Raw genomic sequence first — 25,606 nt, forward strand, 5'->3', positions numbered from 1 at the left:
TGAAAAATGGATGGTGAAGAAGGTTTACCAGACAGACCAACCCAGATGAAGGGCTATGGAAAGCTGATGTGACAAGAATAAATATAAGAAGTATTAAAGGGATGAGATAGACTTGGTAGAGCTCAGTTATCAACAACTTGTGTGGGGGTCAGGGATTGGATATAGGACACAACTAAAGCAGGGTGGAGGATAAAACATGGCCTGGGGTGATGATTAGATGGTGGTGCTACTCACTGGGCAGAGCAGGATTAGAGAGGGGAGGAAAAGCAGGTTCTGTTTTGGTTGGACATGTTTAGGCTGTGATGGCTACCACATAGGTTCTAACATACAAGTGAATATAATCAGAGGTCCAGAAGAGATGTCAAGGCAGGGTAAGAGATTCATGTATAAATGGATCAAAGGAATAATGATTAACAAACAGAAAACAAGACATGGATAAGATTATTTAAAGTACTCAATGAAAAGAGAACGAAAACCAAACCACAATAAAATCAAAATATCTGAGGGGCACTTGTTTTTAAGTAGCAGAGAAATCCACAGAAGATTGAGAAGAGACAGAGTAGTCATAAAGGTAGAAGTAGAAGCGGAACTTAGAAGAGATGTCACGGAAACCAAGGTAGCACTGAATTTGAAGAAAGGCATGGGAACAGTTTCAACAGACAACTGATGGAGCAGTGAGATAAGGATTTAAAATAATCCATTGGTTTTGCACAAATTAGTTGCCTGGACAAATTTTACAATGCCAAATAATAAGGTAAGAATTATGGGCTTGAACTTCTAAAGACTGGAAGGTGGTAAGAGGATGCTGAATCTCCCTTATATTCAAATTAGGATAGCTCTACTACCCTACTATTGAAAAAGTCAACAAATGCTATCTAGGACAGCGCAAATGTAGAAGGTTTTATAAAACAAAAGGAAGGGTAACAGCCCTCAAATTATGGAGGAAATGAGTTTTTGCATGTGAGCTTTTGTTTCTTGCTCCCAAGAGATCATTTCTAAAAAAAAAAAAATAACACCCCATGTTCACCAGGCAAACTCTTCTTCCTCCTCTAAACTTCAAGCCAAATACCAGCTACTCTGTGGTGCCTTCATAGACCTTCTCAGGTAGACTTATTTGGGTTTTTCCCTCCAGTGCTTCCACTATACTTTGTCCACATCTTAATTACAGCACTCATCTCAATGCTGTAACAATTTGGTTATGAGTGGTCCATAACCAAATGGACAGTGGTCTGTTTAATTTGTCTGTGCTACTAAGCACCAAACTTAGTGCCTAGACCTTAGCAGACATTTGATAGATATTTACTGATAGAGTAAATATACTTAAACATTCAACGTGTGTTTTTTACATACCCATACTCATACATGTGTACACACATATGTAAAAACATATTAAGCAGAGTGGGAAGATTCTACGGACATTTCTGATTACAGAGTTACATTTTATTTAACAAGTGATACTTTTGTTTTAACCTGACAGCTTAGAACCATAAGTGGTAAATAAGATATTCAACAACAGGTTTGAATGATTACATTTAGTGACTGAATTATTTATATCTGAAAATGAAGGTTTCAGTATACTAGAAATGATGCAGTTTTACATAATGAGCAGGCTATCTCATTTTCCTTTCAAAAACCTTCAGTTATTTTGACCAAGAGCATTATTTGGTTTGCCAAAATAATTATTATGATGTAAGATGGTAGAATCGTTTGATGAAAATGGAAAAAAAAACTAATCCCTACATTTTAGCTAATTATATTATTAGGCAGGCACTGAATACAACATGTTGTTCATAACCTATTACAATGCGGCCTTACTCTTAATCCCCTTACAGAAGTCCATTTCTTCTGCATAAAAAAAAAATACAATAGGTCAATAAGTATAGTCACATGCAAAGATGAGTATTCCTGCAAAAGTGGCAAAGAAAGGAAGGGATATACTAGGATGTTACCATGGCAGCTCTTAAAATTATGGGTGGAGGGAGGCAGAATTGAAGCAGAGGGAGAGTGGGTATCACGCTGAAAGGGGCAAGGTTGGCAGGTATGCATGACAGGGGCAGCAGATCTGTAGCCCATGAAGACCCTCTCATGAGACACTCACATAAGCAAATGCCATAGAATAAACACAGCATAGGAAAGAAAGTCTTTCTTTTTCTCCTCAAATATTTTATTAGTGGACATATGATTGGGTCATTAATTTGTTGAAGTACTATATGAAAGCAAAGAGAAGGAACCATTACTTTTCTTAGAAGAGTTAAAACACCTCAACTGATTAGTGATTCTAGATCCCATCAGGAAATCACACCTAACTGCTACTCCAGTCACATATTTGTAGATACAGCTGAAGAAAGATCCTGCTCATCCACAGATTTCTAGGCATGCTGCAGAGCGGCAGTCCTGATGGACTAGGACCCTGCTCACTTCTCTAGGAATAATGAGGCAAGTTCTAGTGATGAAGTAAAAACAAGTATACATAAACCCACAGGATGATTCAGACTTATAAATCTAGATTGGAAAGGAGAGAAATATAAATAGGGTAAAGGCAGTCAGAAATCTCTGATTCATGAAAACAGGTTTCTAATTGTCCAGCAATAAAGTAAGGACATGTCACCATCCACTTACATCTAATTCCCAGTAATAATGAAAGATTAGGCTCCTTGCCCTGAGCTCGCTGATTAAGAATACTACACAATGCTTTCAAGTCAAACAAACAATAGGACATTTCCTTGAACAGTTTATCAATCACGGCCAAATCCAACAGCGGCTTTTTGGAAAGAACCGCCTGCTGTCTGGACAGCTCTGCTTCCTGGCCTTGATCCAGTAAAGCGCACGTCTCTTCCGCTTGTCTTTGGTTCTGCGATGCACAAAGAAAACAAATGAGGTTGTTAGAACAGAGGAAAGACAAAAGTGATACAGGTTAACTTTCTTCCCCAAGCTTATAAATTAAACAGGAGATTTATATTTTACATACATTAAGCAGATTCAACTGCATACACACAGTGAAAAAAGAAAGAGAAAGTAACAATTTAAATAGTGGAAGTGATTCCTCTGACAATTCCATTGTGCCATCTGACACCCTATAGTAAATCCAAAAAAGGAAACATAAATCCCAACAGTCTCAGTTTCTAGGGGTCTCTCGCACTCTCACATATGAAGCATCTTGTTTATGTATTTTTCTATAATACATAAACAATATATCCCATCTGTAATGAGATATATTCCAAGGACAAAAAGTACTACAAAGAAACTTTCAATCACTTTCTATAGTTTTATTGTGAGTAGAAATAGTGAGTTACTTTGAAACGATTTTTAATATTGAGGAATAAACAGATATGTTTTAACATTAATGTTGATAGGAACCAAAAATTTCAGTGTAAGAGAAATACGAGTATAAAATCAAAGAGGGAAAAAAAACCCCAACAACCCTAAATTGTTAAATTTGAACTGGAAATATCAATATAAAACTCACGTTTTAAGATACTCAGAGAAAGCTACCCTCACCTCACCCCCAATATAGTATCTACTCCTCATCCTGAAAATTACTAATTGAAGTTTAACTAGCTTTCCAGTTGGAACTGCACTCAGAATAGCCAAATAGTCAGGGTTGGTGAGGGAAAGAATTTTTGTTAGACTACTACCAGCTAATAAAATGTAAAAGGAATCATGTAATTAGAAAAAAAAAATCACAAGATTTCAACCTTATAATGATTTTGGCAGTGATCATTTCATCTGTGGATACTAAGATCATCAAGGGAAAGGTTGCTGGTAAACTGCTTTATTCACAGAGAAACAAGAAAGAACAGGGAACAGAGAACAAAATAAACCACACTATGATGAAGGAATCAGACAAATCAAGAAGATGTGAGAATTTATAGGTCTAAAGACAACAGGCCCAGTTTCTTCAAAAAGTCATTATCAACATGGAAACAAGGGCCCTTAGGTGTATAAGACTTAACAATGAAATGCAATGTATGATCCCTGAGAGGATTATTATTTAAAAAAAAAAACATTTGAGAAAGAATTGGGGACATCTGAATATGGACTAGGTATTACTGAATGTTAAGGAATTATTATTATTATTGAATATGATAACAATATTATGATTATATAAGAAAATGTCCCTAACTTTTAGAAATGCATCCTTAAATATTTAGGGGCAAAATGTCACAGTGATTTTTTTAAAACTAAATAAAATATACATTTTTGGTACAAAATGTCCTTAAATATATAAAGAAGTCAAGTACTTTACCTTGAACTTAAGTGAAGAAAGTGTGAACTATTCCAATAATGAGCCCCAATATTGCACCATCCTTAAAGATCTTCAAGGGTAATTTTGTTTATATTTAATTTATGTCTTTGCTGACTTTGGAACCTAATCTCTATATAACGTTTGATTTAGTTGTAGTTTAGGTATGTGAAATTGTATTCTAAGACATAAAAAAAGTAGAGGTTTGTCTTTTCAATTATAATTCTGGTAAGAAACTTAATGGGATTTAGCTAACTGGCATATCAATATATCTTCAATTTTAGAATGTTTTATTATTACGTAGAAAATAAGCATTTACTTAAACTTAAAGGTAGTGAATCATCCTTTGAAAGCAATATGAATTTCTTCTACTTACTTCAAGCAATGCTTCTGTTAATCTGTGTATGTTTCTTTCTTTATTTTCCAGCTCTTCCATTATCTTTTGAGTGGTTAACTTCTCCTTAGAAAGTTTTCCTTGCATAGACTACAATAAAGAAAATTGGAAAGCAAAGATTAACATTTAAGGAAAAATGTCAATGTAACACAGGTAACAGGAATATTGACTCTGAATAGTTTAGATCTTTCCTCTCCAATTCCTTGGAAATGAAGTTTTTACTTCTAAATCAACCCATATTACTTCTAGAGCAGACAAATCTAAAGAAAAGGGAAAAAAAAACACTATCTTCACGGGATGTTTTTAATCTGGGTAAAATAAAACATGTCAAATCTAAAGTTGCTATTTAATGGTATATTACAAATAGTTATCTGTTACATGTTGGGAGTGTATTTGCAAGAAATCTCTACCATGTTTTTTGTATTTTCTTATGGTAAATAAGATGCAATTTTTATCACCCTATATTTGAAATATAACTAAACACCCTATATTTGAAATATAGCTAAATCCCCTTCTTTCAGAGTATTCTAAGCAATGAATATGATGTGAACTCCTGCCAAGTATTATGGGACTTTGATACGTTAATCTCTTTCTTATATCATTATAAAATTACAAAGTAGCTAGACATTAATTTATTAAAAGAAGATCCTGAATAAAGCAAAGCAGCATATAGGATATTTTAAGACTACTTGGATCATTTCAGCTAATATGTCTGGTTGATTTTCAGCTATACACCAGAGAAGAACTTGTCATTAACCCATTTTTAATAAATTCTAGGTGTTTCTATTAACTTTTTCCTTTTGTTAAAAAGAGCAATAAACTGGAGAGATCTCATATTTTACATTCAGCTCTGTATTTAGTCTCGACTCTGAAAAATACATCAGACTGCAGACCACCCAAATAAATAGCATAAATGAAGTTATTTTCTTCACGTTACTTTTGAATGGAATATGAAGATAGCTTTCCCTATGGGTTCAGACAAGACTCTAAATCTAAAGCAGTTTTCTCAACTGAAGATACAAATATTGAACATTGTTGCTTTTTTTATTTCATTTGTCTGAAAAACTCTGGAAAAAATATTACACAACTCAAAAGTTGGGTTCAAATGAAATAAAAATCTGCAACAAGTACATTTTCTTCGAGGGAAAATTTGTTTTGTATTCAACAAAAACGAATCTCACAGCACAAAGTCATATGGGACTCTGAGTATGTATATTATATTTTGGACACTGAAATCCTTTTGTAATCTCGGTTAGTTGTTTAAATCATCATTTGAGGTTTATCTGCCTAGGTAATAGTCTATGCTTACTGGCCTGACAAGATTATTTGACTATAATCTAGAATTCAACCTATGCTTTTTAAAGCTTGGCTGCTGCTTATCAGGACTGTAGAAGAAAGGCATCACATAAACTACCTTAAAACTCACATTTTGACAATGAAAATTGAATCGCAGAGGGGTATTTTCATAATGTAATACAATTCTTTAAAAGATTATAGTGTTTTATATAGTTTTCCAATTCAAAGTCATGTTGCATGTGATTAAGAATTAACCAGTATGTATGATTAATACGTTCCTATATATGTATATCAGTGATGAAACAGGCAACCTTCTCCATCAAAACAAACTGGAAATGCCTGGCAATAGTACTACCCGGAACAAGAAGAAAAACTGGATTTGGAAAATGTATCAAGTTTAACGTGCCTTGTTGGTTGGGGTTTAAGGGCACTTAACAAGAAGTACTTTAATAGGTAAAAGATCTCACAGATATGCTTATCCTAAAAGGACCAAACGCTGTACAATTTCTGGGATAATACTAGACCTGAGTGCTATAGGTGTCTACCAGTACCAATTTACCTGAAACATTAATTACTTTTCTATTCTAATTTATATGAAAAAGCATATGATTTCAAATTTAAGGGTGGAAAAGGGAAAGGAAAATTTCTACTGAGCTTAGAATGGTCTCACCAGATTTCAAATTAAAACACAACAGAACAAAAACTGATTATTAAACTAGGTCTCCAAAATAAAGCATAGTTCAGGCAGTGTGCAATGCCATTGCTTACTGTCAACAATCATCCTGTTCTTTAACAGAAGGTTTGGTTAACTAGCTCTTGTTTCGTATTTTACCTAGAGTTCATTTGAATTTTGGAAGTATGTATTAGTACTTCATTAGTATACATATTAGTTACATATTTATAAACACAAATGGTACAATATATTTATTTTAGACATATGAATCCATAATACTAAGTCATAAGTTATTTCCTGTGTGCATGTGATAGAAAACTTGGGAGAAGTTTCAGTTTTTACTTTGCCCTATCAAGAATGAATACGTTATTTTATGAAGTATTTTACAAAGCATTTTTGAAATCTCTAAGATTTTAAAAACCTAATTACTCAAAGTGGTAGTACTCTACTATCCGTAAGTGAAATTATCCATATTCTTTTCTGAAGTAAGTGCTTGCTCTATGATAGTCAGCATAAGAATCTGTTTATGATTTGGTTAGATGTGTCAGGCATTGCTAGAATTAAAAACTTAAATTCATTTTCAAATGTTTTAAATTCCCAATGGTTTAATAAGTGCAAAGATTCTGAGGAGATATGAGATGGAGTCAGAGAAGGAAGGTATGGGAATCAGACTGTGTATGTCCTTGTAGGCCAGTGTAAGAACTTCGATTTTTTTTTTTGCATGGGCAGGCACTGGGAATCGAACCCGGGTCTCCAGCACAGCAGGTGAGAACTCTACCTGCTGAGCCACCGTGGCCCACCCAGAACTTCGATTTTTATTCTAAGAAAAAAAAAAAAGGAATAATTGAAAGTTTTTGAGTAAAGAAGTGAGGGGATCTGATTTTTAATAGGATCATCACTCAAGTTAATGAGAATAGATTGTGGGCAGGCAAGGGTGGAAGCAAGAAGAAATAATTCCCAGATGGGGGATGAAGATGGCTTGGACAAGATCTATTTTGAAAGTTACAGAATTTGCAGACAAATGTGAATGAGACAGACCAGGATATGTCTAAAGTTTCTAGCCTGAGCAAATGGAAGGGCAGATTTGCAATTAATTGAGATGGGGAATACAGAAGGTAGGGCCAAGGATTATTTTTTTCCGGTTGCAGGGGGGCAGGGGTGGATAAGAAATTCAGTTTGAACTTCTTTAAATTGCCTTATATGTCAATGTCAAGTGGTGACACTGAGTAAGTATTGGATATTCAAGCTAGGAGTTCAGGGGAGAATTCTGATCTGAGCTGGAAATAAAACTTAGGAAGTGGTAAGCAAATCCACATTGTATTTAAATCCATGAAACTGGGTAAATTCACCAAGGGAGAAGGACAGACAGAGAACACTGACCAAAAACAAACCCCCATAAACTCTCTCTTGCAAAATATGATTCTTTTCTCTCAATACTTTTTAAAAAAATGATTTAAGATAAAGTATAGGATAAAAGGTGACAGTATGAGATTCTGGAGTCTGACAAACATAGGCTCTGGATCCACAGCTTACACGCTGTACAATCATAGGTAACTTATGGAGCCATTCCAGGCCCAATTTCATCAGAAAGAATTTCCTATCTTGTAAGTAATTGTGAAAATTATGCAGTGTGTATTCAGATGAAATCTTCGGGTGTTTGCCCAGTTCACAAATCCCATGAGTCAGATAGAGTACTGGGATTCTGAATTTTGGGTCATAGCTGAATACATCAAGCTGAGTGAACACATGATGAAACCTGATGGATTTGGGATGTACAATCTACAAGTTAGTCTCTGCAGGTAGTGAAATGAACTATGGAACTTAGGACCTTGTAGGATAGTCATATCCTGCCATGTGAGTTAAAGAAGGAATGGAAGTCAAATCAGTCGGCAAAGAGAGAAAAGAATGGAACATACTGCAATGAGAGAAGCAAAAAACCCTCTACTTACCTGAAACCCAGTTTCATTCCTTCTATGGGTTCCACAAGACTTTCTGCATTCTTATATTAGTAGATTCTACTATTTTGCTTGGGCCAAATTAAGTTGGTTCCATTGCTTACAATCAAAACCCAAATGACTTCTACCTGGCACAAAATATTTATACAAAAACACTAATTCCTTTCTTCTTATATGTAATATTAAAAAGAGCCTTTCCGCTTCCTTGACGAAAGGGGGAAATGAGACAAAATAAAGTTTCAGTGGCTCAGAGATTTCAAATAGAGTCAAGCAGTTATCTTACAGGTTATTCTTATGCATTATATAGATAATCCCTTTTTAGTTTATGGTGTAGTGGAGTGGCTGGAAGGAAGTACTTGAAACTGCTGAGCTGTTTTGAAGTACCCTTGATTCCTGAAGACAATAGTATAACTATGTAGCTCTTACAATGTAACTGTATGATTATGAAAACTTGTGTCTGATGTTCCTTTGAACCAGGGCATGGACAGATGAGTAAAAAAAAATAAGGATAAAAAATAAATAATGGGAGGGAGGTAAAGGATAAAAAAATTGGGTAGAATGAAATAATAGTAGTCATTGAGAAGGGAGTAAGGGGGGATGGGATGTATGAGTTTTTTTCTTCTTGCTTCTTTTTCTGGAGAGATGCAAGTGTTCTAAAAATGATTATGGTGATGAATACACAACTATGTGATGATATTGTGAACCACTGATTCTACACTATGCATGGACTGTGTGTGTGAAGATTTCTCAATAAAAATATTTAAAAGAGCAATGAAATATGTAAATGAAATGTTAGATTCTATATATGGTAACAATTTTTTTTCAAACTCCATGGAACTGAACTGGATGGTTATCTGTAACCAAAACAATGAAAGAAGACTCCTACCTCACACCCTATATAAAAATTAACTCAGAGTGGATCAAAGACCTAAATATAAGACCAGTACCATAAAACTTCTAGAAGAAAACATAAGGAAACATCTTCAAGACCTAATAGTAGGAAGTAGCTTCTTAAACCTTACACTCAAAAGCACAACAATGAAAAAAAAAACAAAAAACAGATAAATGGGAACTCTTCAAAATCTAATGCTTCTGTTGCATCAAAGGACTGTCAAAAAAGGTGAAGAGACAGTCAACTCAATGGGAGAAAATATTTGGAAACCATGTATCTGATAAAGGTTTGATATCCAATATATATAAAGAAATCATATAACTCAAAAACAAAAGAACAAACAACCCAACTATAAAATGAATAAAAGATATGAATAGACATTTTTCCAAAGAGCAAACACAAATGGCTAAAAAGCCCATGAAAATATGTTCATTAGCTATAAGGGAAATGCAAATCATAACCACAATGAAATATATTACAACTATAAGAATGACTGCCATTTAACAAACAGGAAACTACAAATGTTGGAAAGGATGTAGAGAAATTGAAATACTTATTCACTGCTGATAGGAATGTATAATGAATGGTACAGCCATTATTCATAATAGTCAAAAATCAGAAACAACCCAAATGTCCACCAACTGATGAATGGATAAATGAAATATGTTATACCCATACTATGGACTATTATTTGGCCATGAAAAGGAACGAAGTATTGATACATGCTAGAACCTGGATGGACCTTTAAAACATCATGCCAAGAGAAAGATTCCATTTACATGAAATGTCTTGAATAGGCAAATCTTTACCATATACAGAAAATTGTTACCATATATAGGAAGTAGATTAGTGGCTACTTAAACCTAGGGGTGTTAAGGAGATAAGAATGAGGGATTAAGGGTGCAGGGTTTCTTTTTTTTTTTTTTTTTTTTTTTTTTTTTTTTTTTTTTTTTAAAGACAGAGAGAAGGAAGGAAGGATAGAAGGAAGGAAGAAAGGGAAACATTTTTAAACATTTTCTTGTTTTATTGTATTCTGTTTCTCCGTTTTTGTTACATGGGCTGGGGCCGGGAATCGAACCGAGGTCCTCCGGCATAGCAGGCAAGCACTTTGCCTGCTGAGCCACCGCGGCCCGCCCGCAGGGTTTCTTTTTGAAGTGACAAAACAGTTCTAAAATTGATTGTAGTTGTGGTTGCACATATCTGTGAAGATACTAAAAACCACTAAATTGTACACTTTAATTGGGTGGAAGGATATATGAATTAGAATCCAATAATGCTATTATAAAAAAATTATCACAATATTTTTTACAAAAAATCTGTTTATTTTCTTCTGGAACCTAATTGGCTTTCTACATTATAAGAAAGAGCTACCAAAGCAGTTTCCTTTGTTCAAGGGCTCTCCCAGCTGTTTCAGAACTAAAAAGAAAAAAAAAAAACCAAAACCTTCATTCTTCCCACTTAATCACACTTTTGGTCCAAGGAACATAGCAAAGACTGTCACCACCTTTCCTAGAACAACTCCCAGGCTGTAATTAAGAATTACCAGGGGAACTGGTTAAAAATAAATATTTGAACCTTCTCCCCCCCAGAAATACTGATTCATTATGTTCACAGTGGAACCCAGAACTCTGCATTTTAAAAACCATCCTAAGTTGTTTGATTAGCCATACTGTTCTCATGGTACATACAAGCCCAGGAACCAAGTGAGTTGCCATCCTTCTTGTAACCCTCCACCCCAGACATGAAAAACTGATTTTGCAGAAATTAAATGTACCTTTTATAAATTTCTTCCTGACATATTTTAATTATGCAATGACTATAATATGTATACAGCAAGCCTACATGTAAAGAAATTAATTTTCCCTTTACAAGTAAAAAGAATGGATTGCACAGTAAGCTTATGCTTTTAAAAAGCTACTTTTCCTTTGCTAAAAAACTTTTCTTGGCTACTAAGTTTCTGAATAATTAGTATTAATTTCTGATAAGAATATTTTTAATCATGAAGTAATTTCACACAGGTGACTTTTTAAAACTTAAAACTTTAGAAAGAAAACAACTTTATGTCAAGAAACAGCACAAAACTAGGATAATTTTTTTAATCATACAATAATAATGGGAAAATGTTAAAGCTATTGATATCTAGCTTAATGAAAAAGAACTACATTTTATCTATAAGACATTACATTGGTTTATGATCCATTTTTCTTTTTTCTAATTTTTTTAAAATCATAACATACAAACATGAACATTCTTACCATGATCATGATCATTCCATTCTCGGTATATAATCAATAACTCACAGTATCATCACATAGTTGTATACGCATCACTATGATCACTTCTTAGAACATTTCATCCATTCAGAAAAAGAAAAAGAAGAAAAAAACCCTCATACATACCCTTCCCCTTACCCCTCCTCTCTCATTGACTGCTAGTATTTCCATCTACCCAATATATTTTAGCTTTTGTTTCCTCTATTTTTTTTCTATACCCCTTACCACTCCACTCCCTTTCATTGAAATGGTCCATTTTTCTAACATTTCTTTTTTGTGTGTGTATGCTGTATGGTGGGGTCACATTTCCTTATTTTTCCATGTGAGTATCCTGTTATTGCAGTACCATTTGTTGAATTTTTGGTTTGCTTTTTTTTTTGTTGGTTGGTTGGTTTGGAAAGTGCATGGGCCAGGATTCAAGCCTGGGTCTGCATGGCAGGCAAGACGAGAATTCTACCACTGAACTACCTTCATAATCCCCATTTTTCTATCCTTCTATTCAATCAACCTGGTAGATAAGCATTTTAAGAGAGATCTGCTAAAAAATGGGATAGAGTCTTCTGAGGCTACAGAAACTTTCTTTTGAAATTTTCTAAGTAGGACAAATGGTTTTGAGAATGGTGGTTCCAACCATACCTATAAGAGAGAGCAGCCATAAACGACTTCTACTGCATGATTCTGCCTTTTGTGATAACATAATCATTCAGTAAGTGATCACTCAGAAAGACCATTTAAATGCATAAGAAAAGTTCTTTCAATAAGGAAATATTTTAATCTGTTAGAGAAGACAGATAAACATAACAAATTCTTTGACTATTGGACTCTGCCAAAAGATTACAATAACATATTTCTGTTAACGGCTCACTGGAAACAGGTTTATGGAGTTGAAATATGCTTTTGAGAAATAAATAGGAAGGAAGATAATGCCCAGTGGAGGACTCAATCACATTCTGACTGCAGCCACAATGTTTATGGAAATGATGGGGACCGTTCTGCTGCAAAATGTCTTTTTATATTGTATATTGACAGAAGAAAAACCTGTAGGAGAAGAAGCCAGTTTAGCTATACTTGTTCCAAGGAGGTAAAGGCAAAATTTCTAGATGATCCTGAACAAACAAGGTATTCATAATAGTTCATATTAAACAAAATAGTAGGACATATCTGTATTTTTACAGCTCTCATCTCATTCTCAGAATAAGCAAATACTTTTAAAAGAAGCACTACCCTTTGTATACTCAACAACAAATATGATATAAATTGTAGAAGACTGACGTGTCCCCAATTCCCAAAGCTGTGACTAAATAAACTTGACACTGTCATATACCAGATATTTACTTCACTTCTGGTGCAAAGTTGCATTTTAAAAATAGCATTTTCACTATGAAACAGTACATTATGTTTATCTCCTTTAATAAATTGGACATAAAATTTACATGGCATGGGATTTTGTTTTCTTCCTCTTTGTTACCAATTTAAACTGCAGTAATAACTTGCTTGTACCCAAAGCAATATCACCCCCAAATCAACCAAATGAACTTTTCACAAATTAGGTCTTTTCAAAAATTTGTAGAGACATAAAGAAGCAGTGAGACAAGAAATTCTAATAATCTTACATTTGCCTTATCAAACACTCCAAAATGGAACAACTTTCCAGCATTATGGAGGAATAAAAGCAAATCCAAACTATAATAAACATGAAATTTTATAACAAATGTACTACTGTAAGGATAGCCAAAATATATAATTCATGTTAAAAATTGGGTAAGAAGATCTATGCTTTCATTATATAATATTTCATGCTATTCTGGCTATACAAAGGAATGTGAAGACATTTAAAAAGCACAGCTATCATATATTGGAAAGACATTATAATCAACATAGGTGCAGGACTGGCCATCCTTTACTTAAGCAGATGGGGGAAAACTAGGCAGCTTTAAGAATTAGAAATCAAGGGGGAACTGCTATTATGCATATCATCTTTATAATATATCCATTAACTGAAGTGCAAAACAACAAGAATACTTCTTCAATCTGAAGTGCTCTTTCTAGGAGTCTCTCTGTGGTTCCCAATGCTAGGGAAATTGTTAGCATTCATTTTTTCAGAACAGGCACTGTTTTCAGGTTTTTACAGAGTATACACCTTTTATAACCATTACAAACTACCAACTTCACATACAAAAAAACCCTAGCTTTTTCAACTGTGAAGGGACAAAAAAATAATGTGTTTAAATAAGTAATGTTAAGAAAATAATTTTCTCATATTATAAGGCATAATTGTTTCCATCTATAATTTGATATTCAAAAGTATTTTGATAAATACAGCTGAGTTGATAAGTTACCAACATTTACTGTCTGTTTTCTGTGAACAGAATATATATTAGATCTACAAATCTAGATGGCCAGATGGGTAAATGGGATGCTAAGACCAAAAAATAAAATATAAAAGAAAATGTTATCTTTGATCTAAGAATTGATAGGTATTTTTCCTGGACCCAAACACTTAGAAATAAATGCATCTCATTAATTTGACTTCAATTCTCTAAGTAGTTGGAAGAAATAAAAGAAACATGTTTGTACAAGCATTTTAAGGTTACTAAATAGAATGGAATATAATTGTATATTCTTCTACATATTTATTGTGATATGGTCATTACATATATAAATGTGACCAAAGACTTGGTCGAAGTGTATAAGAGTAAACTGTATTAAGATGTCACCACAAATGGAAAAATGTACTTTTCAATTAAAACAGATATATACAGGCGGGCCACGGTGGCTCAGCAGGCAGGAATGCTTGCCTGCAATGCCAGAGGACCCGGGTTTGATTCCCGGTGCCTGCCCATGTAAAAAAACAACAACAACAACAACAACAACAACAACAGATATATACTAAGCACCTATAATGTGAGACCTAGTATGTGATAAATAAAATATTACCAAAGACTTATCCATTAAAGTTTCAATATGTTGATGCACCTTAATTTGGATTGGGATACCTTTTATTCAAATCTGCTTCTTAGAAAATGAGACTAAATAAAATGGAAATCCCCTTCCCTATGGTCTAATAAGTCAGGCAACAATGGCTGAGGAAACCTAACAACCTTGGGACTCTAATGGCCTGTGGAACAACTGAAATTATGTCTGTAGGAACACAAAACAAAGAGTATACCCTCTGTCAATCAATCCATCTGACCCAAACACTTGTTGAACCAGACTAATTGTTTAATTACTAATAAATCAGTTAAGTTGGCAAAGCAAACTGTCTATATTTCTAACTCTGACACTTAAACAATTTAATATTTTTTCTTTTTTTACTTTAAAAAATAATATTAGAATAGTATTTTAAGTAAAAATACAAAATTTCATTCAGCAAACTGTATTCAGTGACTTCCATCACTCTGTGAACAAAATCCAAAGACATAAGACCTACTTGCCCCAGACCTGGGCTTATTTCCATCCCTCTACCCCAAAGTCAGTACAGAGTAGATAGCCTTCTGGTTAATACTCGGCACACCAGGAATATTCAGGGCATTTATTGCTTCCTTTGCCTGGAACACTTGTCCTTTGGATATCTTCACTCGGATTTCTACTCAAATATTACCTCCTCAGGAAAAACTTTGTGGCCATTCTATCTAACGCAGCACTCTGTTACTGCCCTCTATCCTGCTTAATTTTTTTAAAACCATTTATTACTTCCTGGTAAGTACTTAAAAATTAAAATTCTTGATAAGTATAAAAATATTCCATTTTCTCCATCTCACTACACTAGAAAAGTCAGGAACTTTTCTGCCAAGAGTGTCTGGCAAATACATAGGTGCTAAGTAAATATCTGGTAAATGATTAAAAGAATGAAAATTCATTTACTCCACAAGTTTTGGATTTGTACATGCTAAGCTCTAGTTACACAGATGATCTACCCTATTCTTCACTATCAAGAAACTAAGTAGGGGAGAGATACAAATGAACAAAGTGTTATGGCTTGATGATTCAGGAAGAGTATTATAGAGTTATCGCGAGTGAGAGGGACCATAAAAGGGGAGTGGTTGATCTACCTAAAAGGACCTTTCCAGGTTTTACAGAAGTAATGCTTCTACAGAGTCCTTAAGCTGAGTGTCAGATGGGTATTTCCAGGAAGAACAATGGCATTTTTTTGGGAAACAACAAGCACTGAAATTTATTGAGGCATTGTGTTTTATGTACATGCATATGTGCAGTATGCATGTGCATACACAGACACGACACGTACACCCTGAGGGAAGAGAGGTAGGAAAGAGATACAGAAGCAGATTGTGGAAATGCCATACTGAAAATTTTGGGCTTTATCCAACAGATAATAGGGAATTACCAGATTAGTTTCACAATTGCGACGCATCACCTAAACAAAATTATAGAGGACTGAGGTGTTGGGGGTGGGGTGGGGGACACTGGAAGGTGGGGAAAGGAGATAGTATGATTACGGAGAGCTTCTTATTGGGCGGTATCAATGGGAATACCTGGGAGGGGACATGCTTGTGGGATACCAAGCAGTGAGTCAGAGGAATTGTTCTCACATAGAGCTCTGAAGAAAAACTGATGGAGAAAAAGAGGACACGATGGGTAAAGTGGTGCTGGAGTTATGTTTTCAGATAGGAATAATGTGTAAAGACCAAATAACATGTGGACTAAAAAGAGTCCATTATTTTTAATTATTAGGTCACTGATACCTTAGTCAAATGTGTTCTGAGTAATGGAGATAGATTATAAACCCCCCCAAAAAAGGAGAAAAAAGGAATAAAAATGAGCTAACTTCACAGCACATTTTTTAAAATAACTGTATTACCAAACAGCATTTTGTTTCTAAAACTGAACAACTAATATTAAAGAATATGCAACTTCACCTCAAGTACTATTATCTTTTTATACAAATATATAAATCCTTTAATATTTTTAAGTTAGGAAATCATTAAGATAAACCTCATATAGTTAAAATAAATACAAAACCTTCCTTACCTGAATTTCCACAGTCATTCTGTCAATCTGATCTTGTTGGCTGTCTATTATCTAAAATAGAAAAAGTCTGAAATAATTTTTCCATTGCCTTTTAACAGTGCCAACACTTCAAGAACACAAAAGAAAAGCATAGGGAGTTATGAGTTTATAAAAAAAATCAGGATGTGATTTTTTAAAAAAAGTATTCATAACAAGTCTTCTTTAAATAGCAGGATCATGTGGATCACATATATGTAAAACTGCAAAAAGTCTTACTCTAGTCCTTAATACAACTTTTCTCTAATTTCTCTAATTTATGCAATTTATAAAAATAACTCTGAAATGGATTTTCAATAATTTCAGAAGGAAAAATATATCCTTTTGTTTTTAGCCAAGAAGTAATATAATTCCTTTAGTTTAATTTTTATTTAAATTTAAATTATTTAAATTGCTATTTTCTTTCCAAGTAAAAACATTTGAACTAAAAACTCCATAAGCTATTAAAAATATTTTATTTGATTTATACTTTTGCTAATAACCATAAATTATATATCTATATACACATAGCCACAAAGAAAAGATTTCATATTTATTATCACATTTATCTACTAACCTTACTAGCATTTTCATTTTGTTCTCTGAGGTTATCATTTTCATTCTGAAGCTGTTTTGCATCTAACATCGGGAGGCGGATTCCATCTTCAAGGCATCTTTCAACTTTTTGCTGTAAGCTGTTTTAGAAAGGCATAATCATATGAAGAAAATAAAATAAGTTCCTATTTGATGATTTTGGTAGATGACTTCATGAAGTCTCTTCTTAGCCTTTATAGTATTTTTCAATCAAGCAATAAGAAAGCCCCACAAACAGATGAATAAATGTGAGTACCCATTTTTCATACAAGAAGGAACCACAATCAGCTGGTACCTGATCATCTAAATACTAAATCTGAGACCAGAATCAAGAGTTGCTCAGTATGTGACATCCTCAGGCTAGTGAAGTCCCTCGTTACCCCAATCTATTCTCTGAAATCTAACCTCTATTCCTGTCTCCCCCAAAATCAGAGGTAGGGCGCCCAAGAATGTGAATACAGGTCATCTTTTGCCCTTTATTCTGAGTTCAGGAAAAGTCTACTTGTAAGTAGTTTTGTCTATACCAACAGAATAACATTTCTCCTTTATTAATAAGAGCAGCAATTTACTATACTTATTACATGACCCGGTAGTTTTTCATTCTACCCATGGCACTGAGCTACATTTTAGAAGAGGAAACAACAAAAGGAAGCCCCTCTGGTACATGGATAAATGGGGAGAGGGGCAGGGGGAGGGGAAAGGTGCTAGCTTTGAGGAAGGAAGCAAGAGTAGTTTTTGTTTGGGTAAAAAGAATCCTACCATTAACAATGATAACCAAAGCAAAACAGTATCAGCAAGAAACTTAAGGACAGTCCTTTAGCTTGCATTCATAAGAACTGCAAAGTACTAAAAGAAATAGAATTCTTATAATTTGGGTTTGTTTTACATTTTTTCTTTTAGCATTATGGCTATTTTGTGCTTTTCCTCCCTTCTAAAAAAGGCGTGCCATATATAGATTTTGAATAAAGAACTGACAAGTCCTAGGTGGGTCAATAAGGGCTTCAGATGTGTTAACAAATAATAGCTCCACAGAGGTTTTTATGTATTACCAATGTAGTATACTGCTTTGTAATACATTGTACTTGTCATAAAAGTATTTGCTTTTTCAGTCTAAAAGTGAAAAATAAGTTATTCCTACTTCATCTTAAGGTTTCCCCGATTTGGTATTAAAATACTACTACTGTATATCAAGACAAATAGAATGCATTAGAAATGTGTGTCTTTCAAATTAATAAGAAAAAAAAAAGAGAGGGCCCCAGCTATGAAGAGGGAAAACATACTCTTCAGGGCAAAATACCAAGGAAGTTTTCTTTCATGAATACATTTTCATGTTATGAAGCATGGTCACTTAGAAAAGTAATAAATTTCTTTAATAGGAGAGGTATCTACTTTTGCATGTAGGAAATCCACCTGCATAATTTACTTAGATTTTCATTTCTACTGGAAAATTTTTCTTCTTCTTTCCCAGATGTTCTTAAAATATTCATAAAGCACAGAACTTATAAGTATTATATAAAAACAAACAAATATAATAACAGAATCCACAGTCACACATACATCTGATTTTTTTTAGGAACTTAAGGACAATTTTATTAGAGAACCAAGAAAACTGAGACACTACTTCCCACCTTAAAATCAAGTGACAGCATAGCCATACAATTATTGAAGAAGGGTAAAAGACCTCTGGTTCTCTGTATCTGTTCAAAATTAAGAGAAATTTTCCAGAATAATGTTATCACCAACAGTGACAAGACCAAGTTAAGAAAAGGAAAACAGATTCTGAAATGCACTGCACTAAATCTATCCAAATAATGCTAGATTCAGTGTTCTTCAAAAACCTAATAAAAGATAAAGTGCTAATAGATCTAAAATCAGATTAAATACATAAAAGAACACATAATAGGAAAAACACAAACATTCCAATTATTTTCAGGATTTCCTAATTCTGTTCACAGAACAGCACAGCTTGAGTTCATGCTCATAGTGCTCTATAAGACAGAAGAGATATGTTGTCTTTTAATTAGTAAAGATGAAAGAAAAAAATGAGTAATTGAGTTCATGGAGATCAAGAAACTTTTGAGACTAGAGAGTAGGGTGTAAGACATGGAGCTGTAAAAAGTGAAATTAAAGAGCAAGAAGGGAGAAAATAGGAGAAAAATAAAGGTAAAGTCAAAGTACATGATTTTTAAATTTGGAGTTGAGATTAGGAACACTGAAGACTGAACTGTCCCAGTAATCAAAGATTTTCTGTTCTAAAATCCACAAAATGGTAGACCAGGCACATTTAAGACTTTGAAAACAGTAATCAAGTAACACTAACATGAAATTATCACATGAATTTCATTAAAAAGATGAAAACAACACTGAGTTATATAACTGATGTAAGCCCATGAACAGTATATCTCTTACATTTAGTTTCCTGCTGCTTTGTTGTCTTATTTTTCAGGTTAGTTTTATCTATTATAGTTGATAAACTATTAACTGGTTTAAGCTTTATAAAGGAAAGAGTATGTGTGCATATGTATATAACACAGTTCTCTAGGTTTTTCAGGAATCCAATATCAATTTTCAAGCTTAAATTCACTAACTGAAATACACTATCAGTTATATTCACCAAAATTTTAACTGTATTAATTTAAAAGAGAAAAGTCACATGAGCCAAGATATGTGAGTAAAATTGGGAAGGCACATGGCAAAAAGTGAGGTGATATGGTAGCCCGTTACTTCACTTTGACCTACCTGATTAAGGAGTCCAGCACCATATTCTTGCTGCTCTCATTTTTGTTCTTTAAAATGTTTTACTTAGTTTTGCACAAAGCCATCAGAAAATGGGTTTATGTGAATATCCCAGTCTTTAATTGGTGTATTTTTACTATTCTCACCTAAAACCTTTGGCAAGATGTTGATATGTTGTATCAAGATGCTAAATCAATTATAACTGAGATAATCTGTTTCAATGAAATTAAATTTATATTTCTGATTTTTATAGTACATCTTTAAGGTAAGACAAGAAATAATTACAAATTAAAGTGTTTCATGTAAAAAGGTTTTATGAAAAATAATAATTTTAAAATAACATAAAAGATTTACTGCAGGTTTTTACCTCTGCACTGTGGTTACCAACTCCTTTTCTTTTTTCTTCTGACTTGTTAGCTGAGTCTCTTTCTCCTGACATTGTTTTTTGAATTCTTCAAGGTTTTTCTCCATATCTATCAAAGTCTCTTGCAAATTCTTATTTTTTTCTTCTAGAACCTGCAACTAAGGAGAAAATTTCTTAAGTTTATAACATATGAATGTTACATGTTATAACATATAAACACAAACACATAAACAAATCTAAATGTGTTTCTATTTACAAATTCTTACTGTGTCCTCAAAGACTAATGCACTTATGGCTAAAAACCACACAATCTTCATTTTATCTGGAACTTTTTTAACACACTATCTCCATTATGTGGAAGCAAACTTGGAGAATGGGATTACAGAGATAAAAGAGAATAGAGTCAGAAATTTCTAGAAGACAGAGATAGAAAGGTGAACACTCACATTTTTAAATCCATACTGATCTCTGCTCCTGCTCACAGGACCTCCTGTGATCCTTCTTTAAGTTCCACCCTGACTTTAACCTTTTGTTTTTTCAACTTTTAAATTAACATAAAATAGAGAATGCTACGTACATCCGAAGTCTGGAGAATAACAAACACTCCTTAGACTAGACCAACGATTCTCAATTGGGGTGATTCTACTATTCACCTCGAGGGAACATAGGGAAATGTCTATACATGTGTTTTGGTTGTGGGAGGGTGGGAGTAGCGGTGCCATTAGCATCTAGTAGGTAGAAACCAGGAATGCTGCTAAACATATTAAATGCACGGGGCAGACCCCGTCCCCTAACAGAAAATTACAAGGCCCCAAATGCAGTAATGCTGAGATTAAGAAACCCTAGACTAGAAAGATCTGGGGGAAAGGCTGAAGAGTAAGTCGGCTTAACAGATTCATAAATAAGGTTTCAAGAGGGCAGGCCTCACCAGAACTGGTAGAAGCTAGTAGAAAAACTTTAGGAGGGATTTTGTTAAGTAAGGAAAATGATCAGAAGAAAAGTCAGGAGTGAATGCAAGTCATAAATCAAAATATTGGAAGAATTTATGGAAAGGTTAAGGGAAAAGAAGAAAACTAACCAAGTGTCTGGGATAACAGTTAACAAAAGGTCCTTTTGATCCTTGGTGGAATCTAGAAAATAGTGAGAAAAGCCAGATCTGGGGGGTGCACATTACATTCATTTGTATATATTAGGGGTGGGGGTTGGGCCCAGACTGGTTTAGAAACTGCCTTCTAGAGGATTAAGTGAGCGTTATCCTGTAGGTCATTAGGGAGGTAAGCACATACTGATGGATAAGAAAGATCTATTCATGCTAGGGTGAACAAAGTTTCTGATTAAAGTTGAATCCTAAAAACATCAACTGAACATACAGATACAATTTACCATTAGCGAAACATGTAACTACATTTTTAAACTATAAGAATTGCTAAATTTATAGAGTCAACATAAAAATAACATATTTTCATGTTAAAAGATGAGCATTTGATTTCAGGTTACCTGTAGACTCTGACTCTGTACATCATCTAAAGTTGGCAGATCGGCCAGATACTTTTCCAAGGTCTCAATTCTTCTCTGTTTTTCTTTATTTTGTTCAGATTCCTTCTGGCATTTCTTTTTCAGGCTACTGATGTACCTATCTCTAGTTTTAAGCTAAAGAAAAAGATTATGAATCTTTAGTGGCCTTGAGTCATTAAAAATAAATAACAAAACCAGCCTTCCAATCTTAGGGACCATACAATTCATCAACAGTTCCAGCCTGTAGTGGAGATGACCACCAAGATATATCCTATTTCATCAAGTATAAGATACACATTTTTTCAAACTTACATATCTCTGCAACCAAGAATTTTGGGAAGTTTGCTCTGGTTGACGTTGTTTGCCATTACAATTATCATATCTCAGAAATACTTTGTAAGTCATGCACTAGTTATGATGTAGCTGTTACTGCCTGGACATGTGCAATTTGGTCAAGGCTACTCATATCTTTACCATTTCAAAAGAATTATATACATGTTAAAACTATATGGTGAGTTTAAAATACTCTTTAAAAATCTTTTAAAATGCTGCATTATAATTTGACATTGAAACAAAGATTCTTGGGTACCCAGAAAAGCACAGAAACAGAACTTCAGGATATTAACTGATACCAAAGAAGCAATTTATCTCTGGAGGAATGAATCTAATGCCTTATTTTCTTGCAAAGCTGTATCTTAATGCTTTATTTGAACTAAGAAAGAAACAGAGTGATGAGTAATTATAGCTTTTTTTTATTAACAGATATGTAAAGCAAATGTTTATCATGTACTAAGCAATGCAGTTAACTCTAGGAGAATTTATCAAATTCTTTGGAACATATGGAAGGACTACTGAGAACAATCCATATCTCAAATAAGATTACTATTAAGACATTCTCTCAAAAATGACTCTGCAGCATAGTTTCTTTGTAAAAGGTACAAGATAAAGGGGTGTCTTTATTGATATCGTCCTAGAATTGATAAAATAATTTAGCTGAATATCTACTACAGAACACAAACCGTGCATGATCTTAGCAAATCTCAATTTATATAGGCTGAACTTCAGATTTAATGTGCTAATTTTTTTCACCTTACGACCTAGAATATACCACTTAAATTTCATATATTATATACAAAGCTTTTTCATACTTGAGATAATTTAAAAACATATGTTGCCTAAAAAGTAGTTAATTGCAGACTTTTAACTCCATACTCAGTTTTACCTTAAATTATCACTCATTACCAGTCTTCCAACCAGTTAATTCTCTGTTAGAAACCATTAGGCTTCTACAATATTTTTACTACTTTTTCTCATATTCATCAGGAAAATAAGTGGCAGTAATTAGTAGTACAATGGATTTTACTCTTTCAAATTTTATTAAAGCTAACATTTGTCCACATTCTAGTTTCTTTTATGCCTTGTCAGGTGCAATGCATAAAACAACTTTTATTAAAACAACTTCAACTAGAAAAATGAATTTCATCTACTCATTCCATTAATAACATTAGGAGCCCTTTACTACCTTGGATAGGGAGCAACACTGGTAAACAGGCAAATCCTATATTTATTGGGGTTTTCTTAGGAATAAAGGTGAACGGGCTTTTGTGTCATGACTTAATCTGTGATGTGATCACTCGGAATAGATAAACTCACAGACTCTTGGCACTAGAGGTAACCTGAAAGACCATATGATAACAATCCCCTTTTTAAAAGTAAGCCCCAGAGATCTTTAGTGACTTCACTAAAAGTCACAGAGATAGAGTTGAGATTTAAACCTAGATCATCTACATGCAAGTCAGTGTTCTCTCAATTGTTCCATACTACTCATTACCAAATTCCCAGAAGTTCCCTAGCTACCAGCTGTTCCTGGATTCCTCATCAACCAAGTCAAACCTGCTCTGGCCTTAGCAAATGACTTTGTAAATTGCAGAAGTAAACATAACTAAATGGCCTCTTTTTAGTAAGTGCTCCCTAATTTACAGAGTTAGTGTCCTAATTGTGACATAATAATGCCCTTACTAAGCAGCTATTGGAATAGTTCAAGCATGCTGTCTCTACAAGATGTAAAGGTGTCCTAATTTTCATTTTTTTTCTTTTTGGTTGGCCAACTGTCTCCTCTGCTGCCATATCAAGCCTGCCACCCTGACAAATCTCTGCCAATACTTTCCTATTGGATACCATCTCCATTATTTGTTGAGCACTGGGTTTTGGGTCTTTTCAGCCCTGCTCAGTAACAAGAAATTTTGTTTTTGCTTTTTAACTTCCAAGTTCTGGTTGTTTCAGACAAACAGAAGTTACTGAAATCTGAACTCCAGTAATTACCTTCAGGTAAAAGAAGCATCATTAATAAATCTTCCCTATTATATTTATGAGGTATTATGCAATGCTGAGATCATTCCTAGAAGGCAACAGGAGGGTCATGTTTGGGAAGATGTTTACAAACAAATTTTTTCTTTATTTTAGATGCAACTATTAGAATAAAAACATTTTTTCACTAATTTTTTTAATAAATCATTATTATAACCAAAGCAGCAGCTGTACAGTTAAGTTGCATTGAATTTTACTCCCAGTAATTTTCAGTAATTATTAGCTATGAGTCTGGACAAATCATTCAATTTCTCTAACAGAGCCTCAGTTACCTCATTTTAAAAACTGGAGGTAGAATATATATATACCTCATAGAATTTTATGAAGAGTAGAATTAAATTAGAAAATGCATATGAAAGAAGGGGTGGAAGGGAAAGATATTTAAGCTGAAACTTGAAAAAGTGAGTAGGTGACCCAGAAGTGGGAAAAGAAGGGAGTCAAGAACTTACCAGGCAAAGAGGGCACAATGTAAATAAAGCTCTTGAGACATGAAACAAAGTCTAACTTGCTTGAGGCAATGTAAGAAACAGTGTACCAGGGGGCAATTGGCAGAGCCTAAGGCTGCTCTGATGGTTTGAAGCTGTATGTTTTTTAATCCATTCCTGTACCTGTGGACCCACTGCAAGCAGGATCTTTCGGTGAGTAGGATGTTAAGATATAACTCACCTCATTTAGGGTGGTTAATCCTCTTACTTGAATCCTCTGAGAGACAGAGAGAGAGAGAGAGAGAAGCAAGAAGATCAAAGCAAGGAAAGTAGCAAGAAGATCAAAGCAAGGAAAGTAGGAAGAGAGAGACCAGCAGATGCCACCTTGTGCCTTGCCATGTGACAGAAGAGTTAAGGATTGCTGGGAGATACTCTCTGGGAAGATGGTATCATCTTGATGATGCCCTGATTTGAATATTTTCACAGCCTCAGGATTGTAAGCTTATAAACTGATAAATCCCTATTGTAAAAGCCAGTGCATTTCATGGTATCTGCTTTGAGCAGCATAGCAAACTAGAAGGGCTGTATAATTAGGCCGGGTGTTTTAGGCAGTAGGGAAGAATTTGACTATTCATTTTAAAAATAATTGAACAGGATCAATGTGTTTTAAGTGAGTACATGAAATGATAAGATCTTCATTTTTAAAAGTTCAGTCTTCTGTAGATTCAAGAACTGATTTAAGAGAATGTGGAGTTACTTGAAATCTTCGTATACTTCTACTGGGAATATAAAATGGTACAAACCCACTTGGGAGAACTGGGGTAGTTTCTTATAAGTTAGACATCTACCCTATGACCCAGCATTCCATTTCTAGA

General features: G+C 34.0%; 1 protein-coding gene and 1 long non-coding RNA gene across 8 annotated transcripts in view; one reads left to right on the top strand and one right to left on the bottom strand.

Moving 5' to 3' along the window:
- CEP85L (centrosomal protein 85L) overlaps positions 1-25,606 on the bottom strand; it is a 165,916-nt gene that overhangs the window by 1,379 nt on the left and 138,931 nt on the right. For 5 of the 7 annotated variants that reach the window (XM_077162757.1, XM_077162755.1, XM_077162758.1 and 2 more), the window contains 6 exons: positions 21,922-22,074; positions 20,428-20,582; positions 17,308-17,425; positions 16,716-16,766; positions 4,620-4,727; positions 2,620-2,851 (listed from right to left, as the gene is read on the bottom strand). In XM_077162757.1, the coding sequence (XP_077018872.1) occupies positions 2,620-2,851; positions 4,620-4,727; positions 16,716-16,766; positions 17,308-17,425; positions 20,428-20,582; positions 21,922-22,074 (817 nt within the window). Of the gene's footprint in view, positions 1-2,619; positions 2,852-4,619; positions 4,728-11,621; positions 12,765-16,715; positions 16,767-17,307; positions 17,426-20,427; positions 20,583-21,921; positions 22,075-25,606 lie in introns of those variants that run through there. The other 2 variants (XM_077162756.1, XM_077162762.1) reach the window with 2 other exon arrangements.
- LOC143685129 (uncharacterized) lies at positions 106-4,975 on the top strand. Its single transcript, XR_013176389.1, has 2 exons — positions 106-754; positions 4,671-4,975. It is a non-coding gene; the product is annotated as an uncharacterized LOC143685129 (long non-coding RNA).

This window comes from Tamandua tetradactyla, chromosome 5, assembly GCF_023851605.1.
Source record: "Tamandua tetradactyla isolate mTamTet1 chromosome 5, mTamTet1.pri, whole genome shotgun sequence".
NCBI classification, from domain to species: domain Eukaryota; kingdom Metazoa; phylum Chordata; class Mammalia; order Pilosa; family Myrmecophagidae; genus Tamandua; species Tamandua tetradactyla.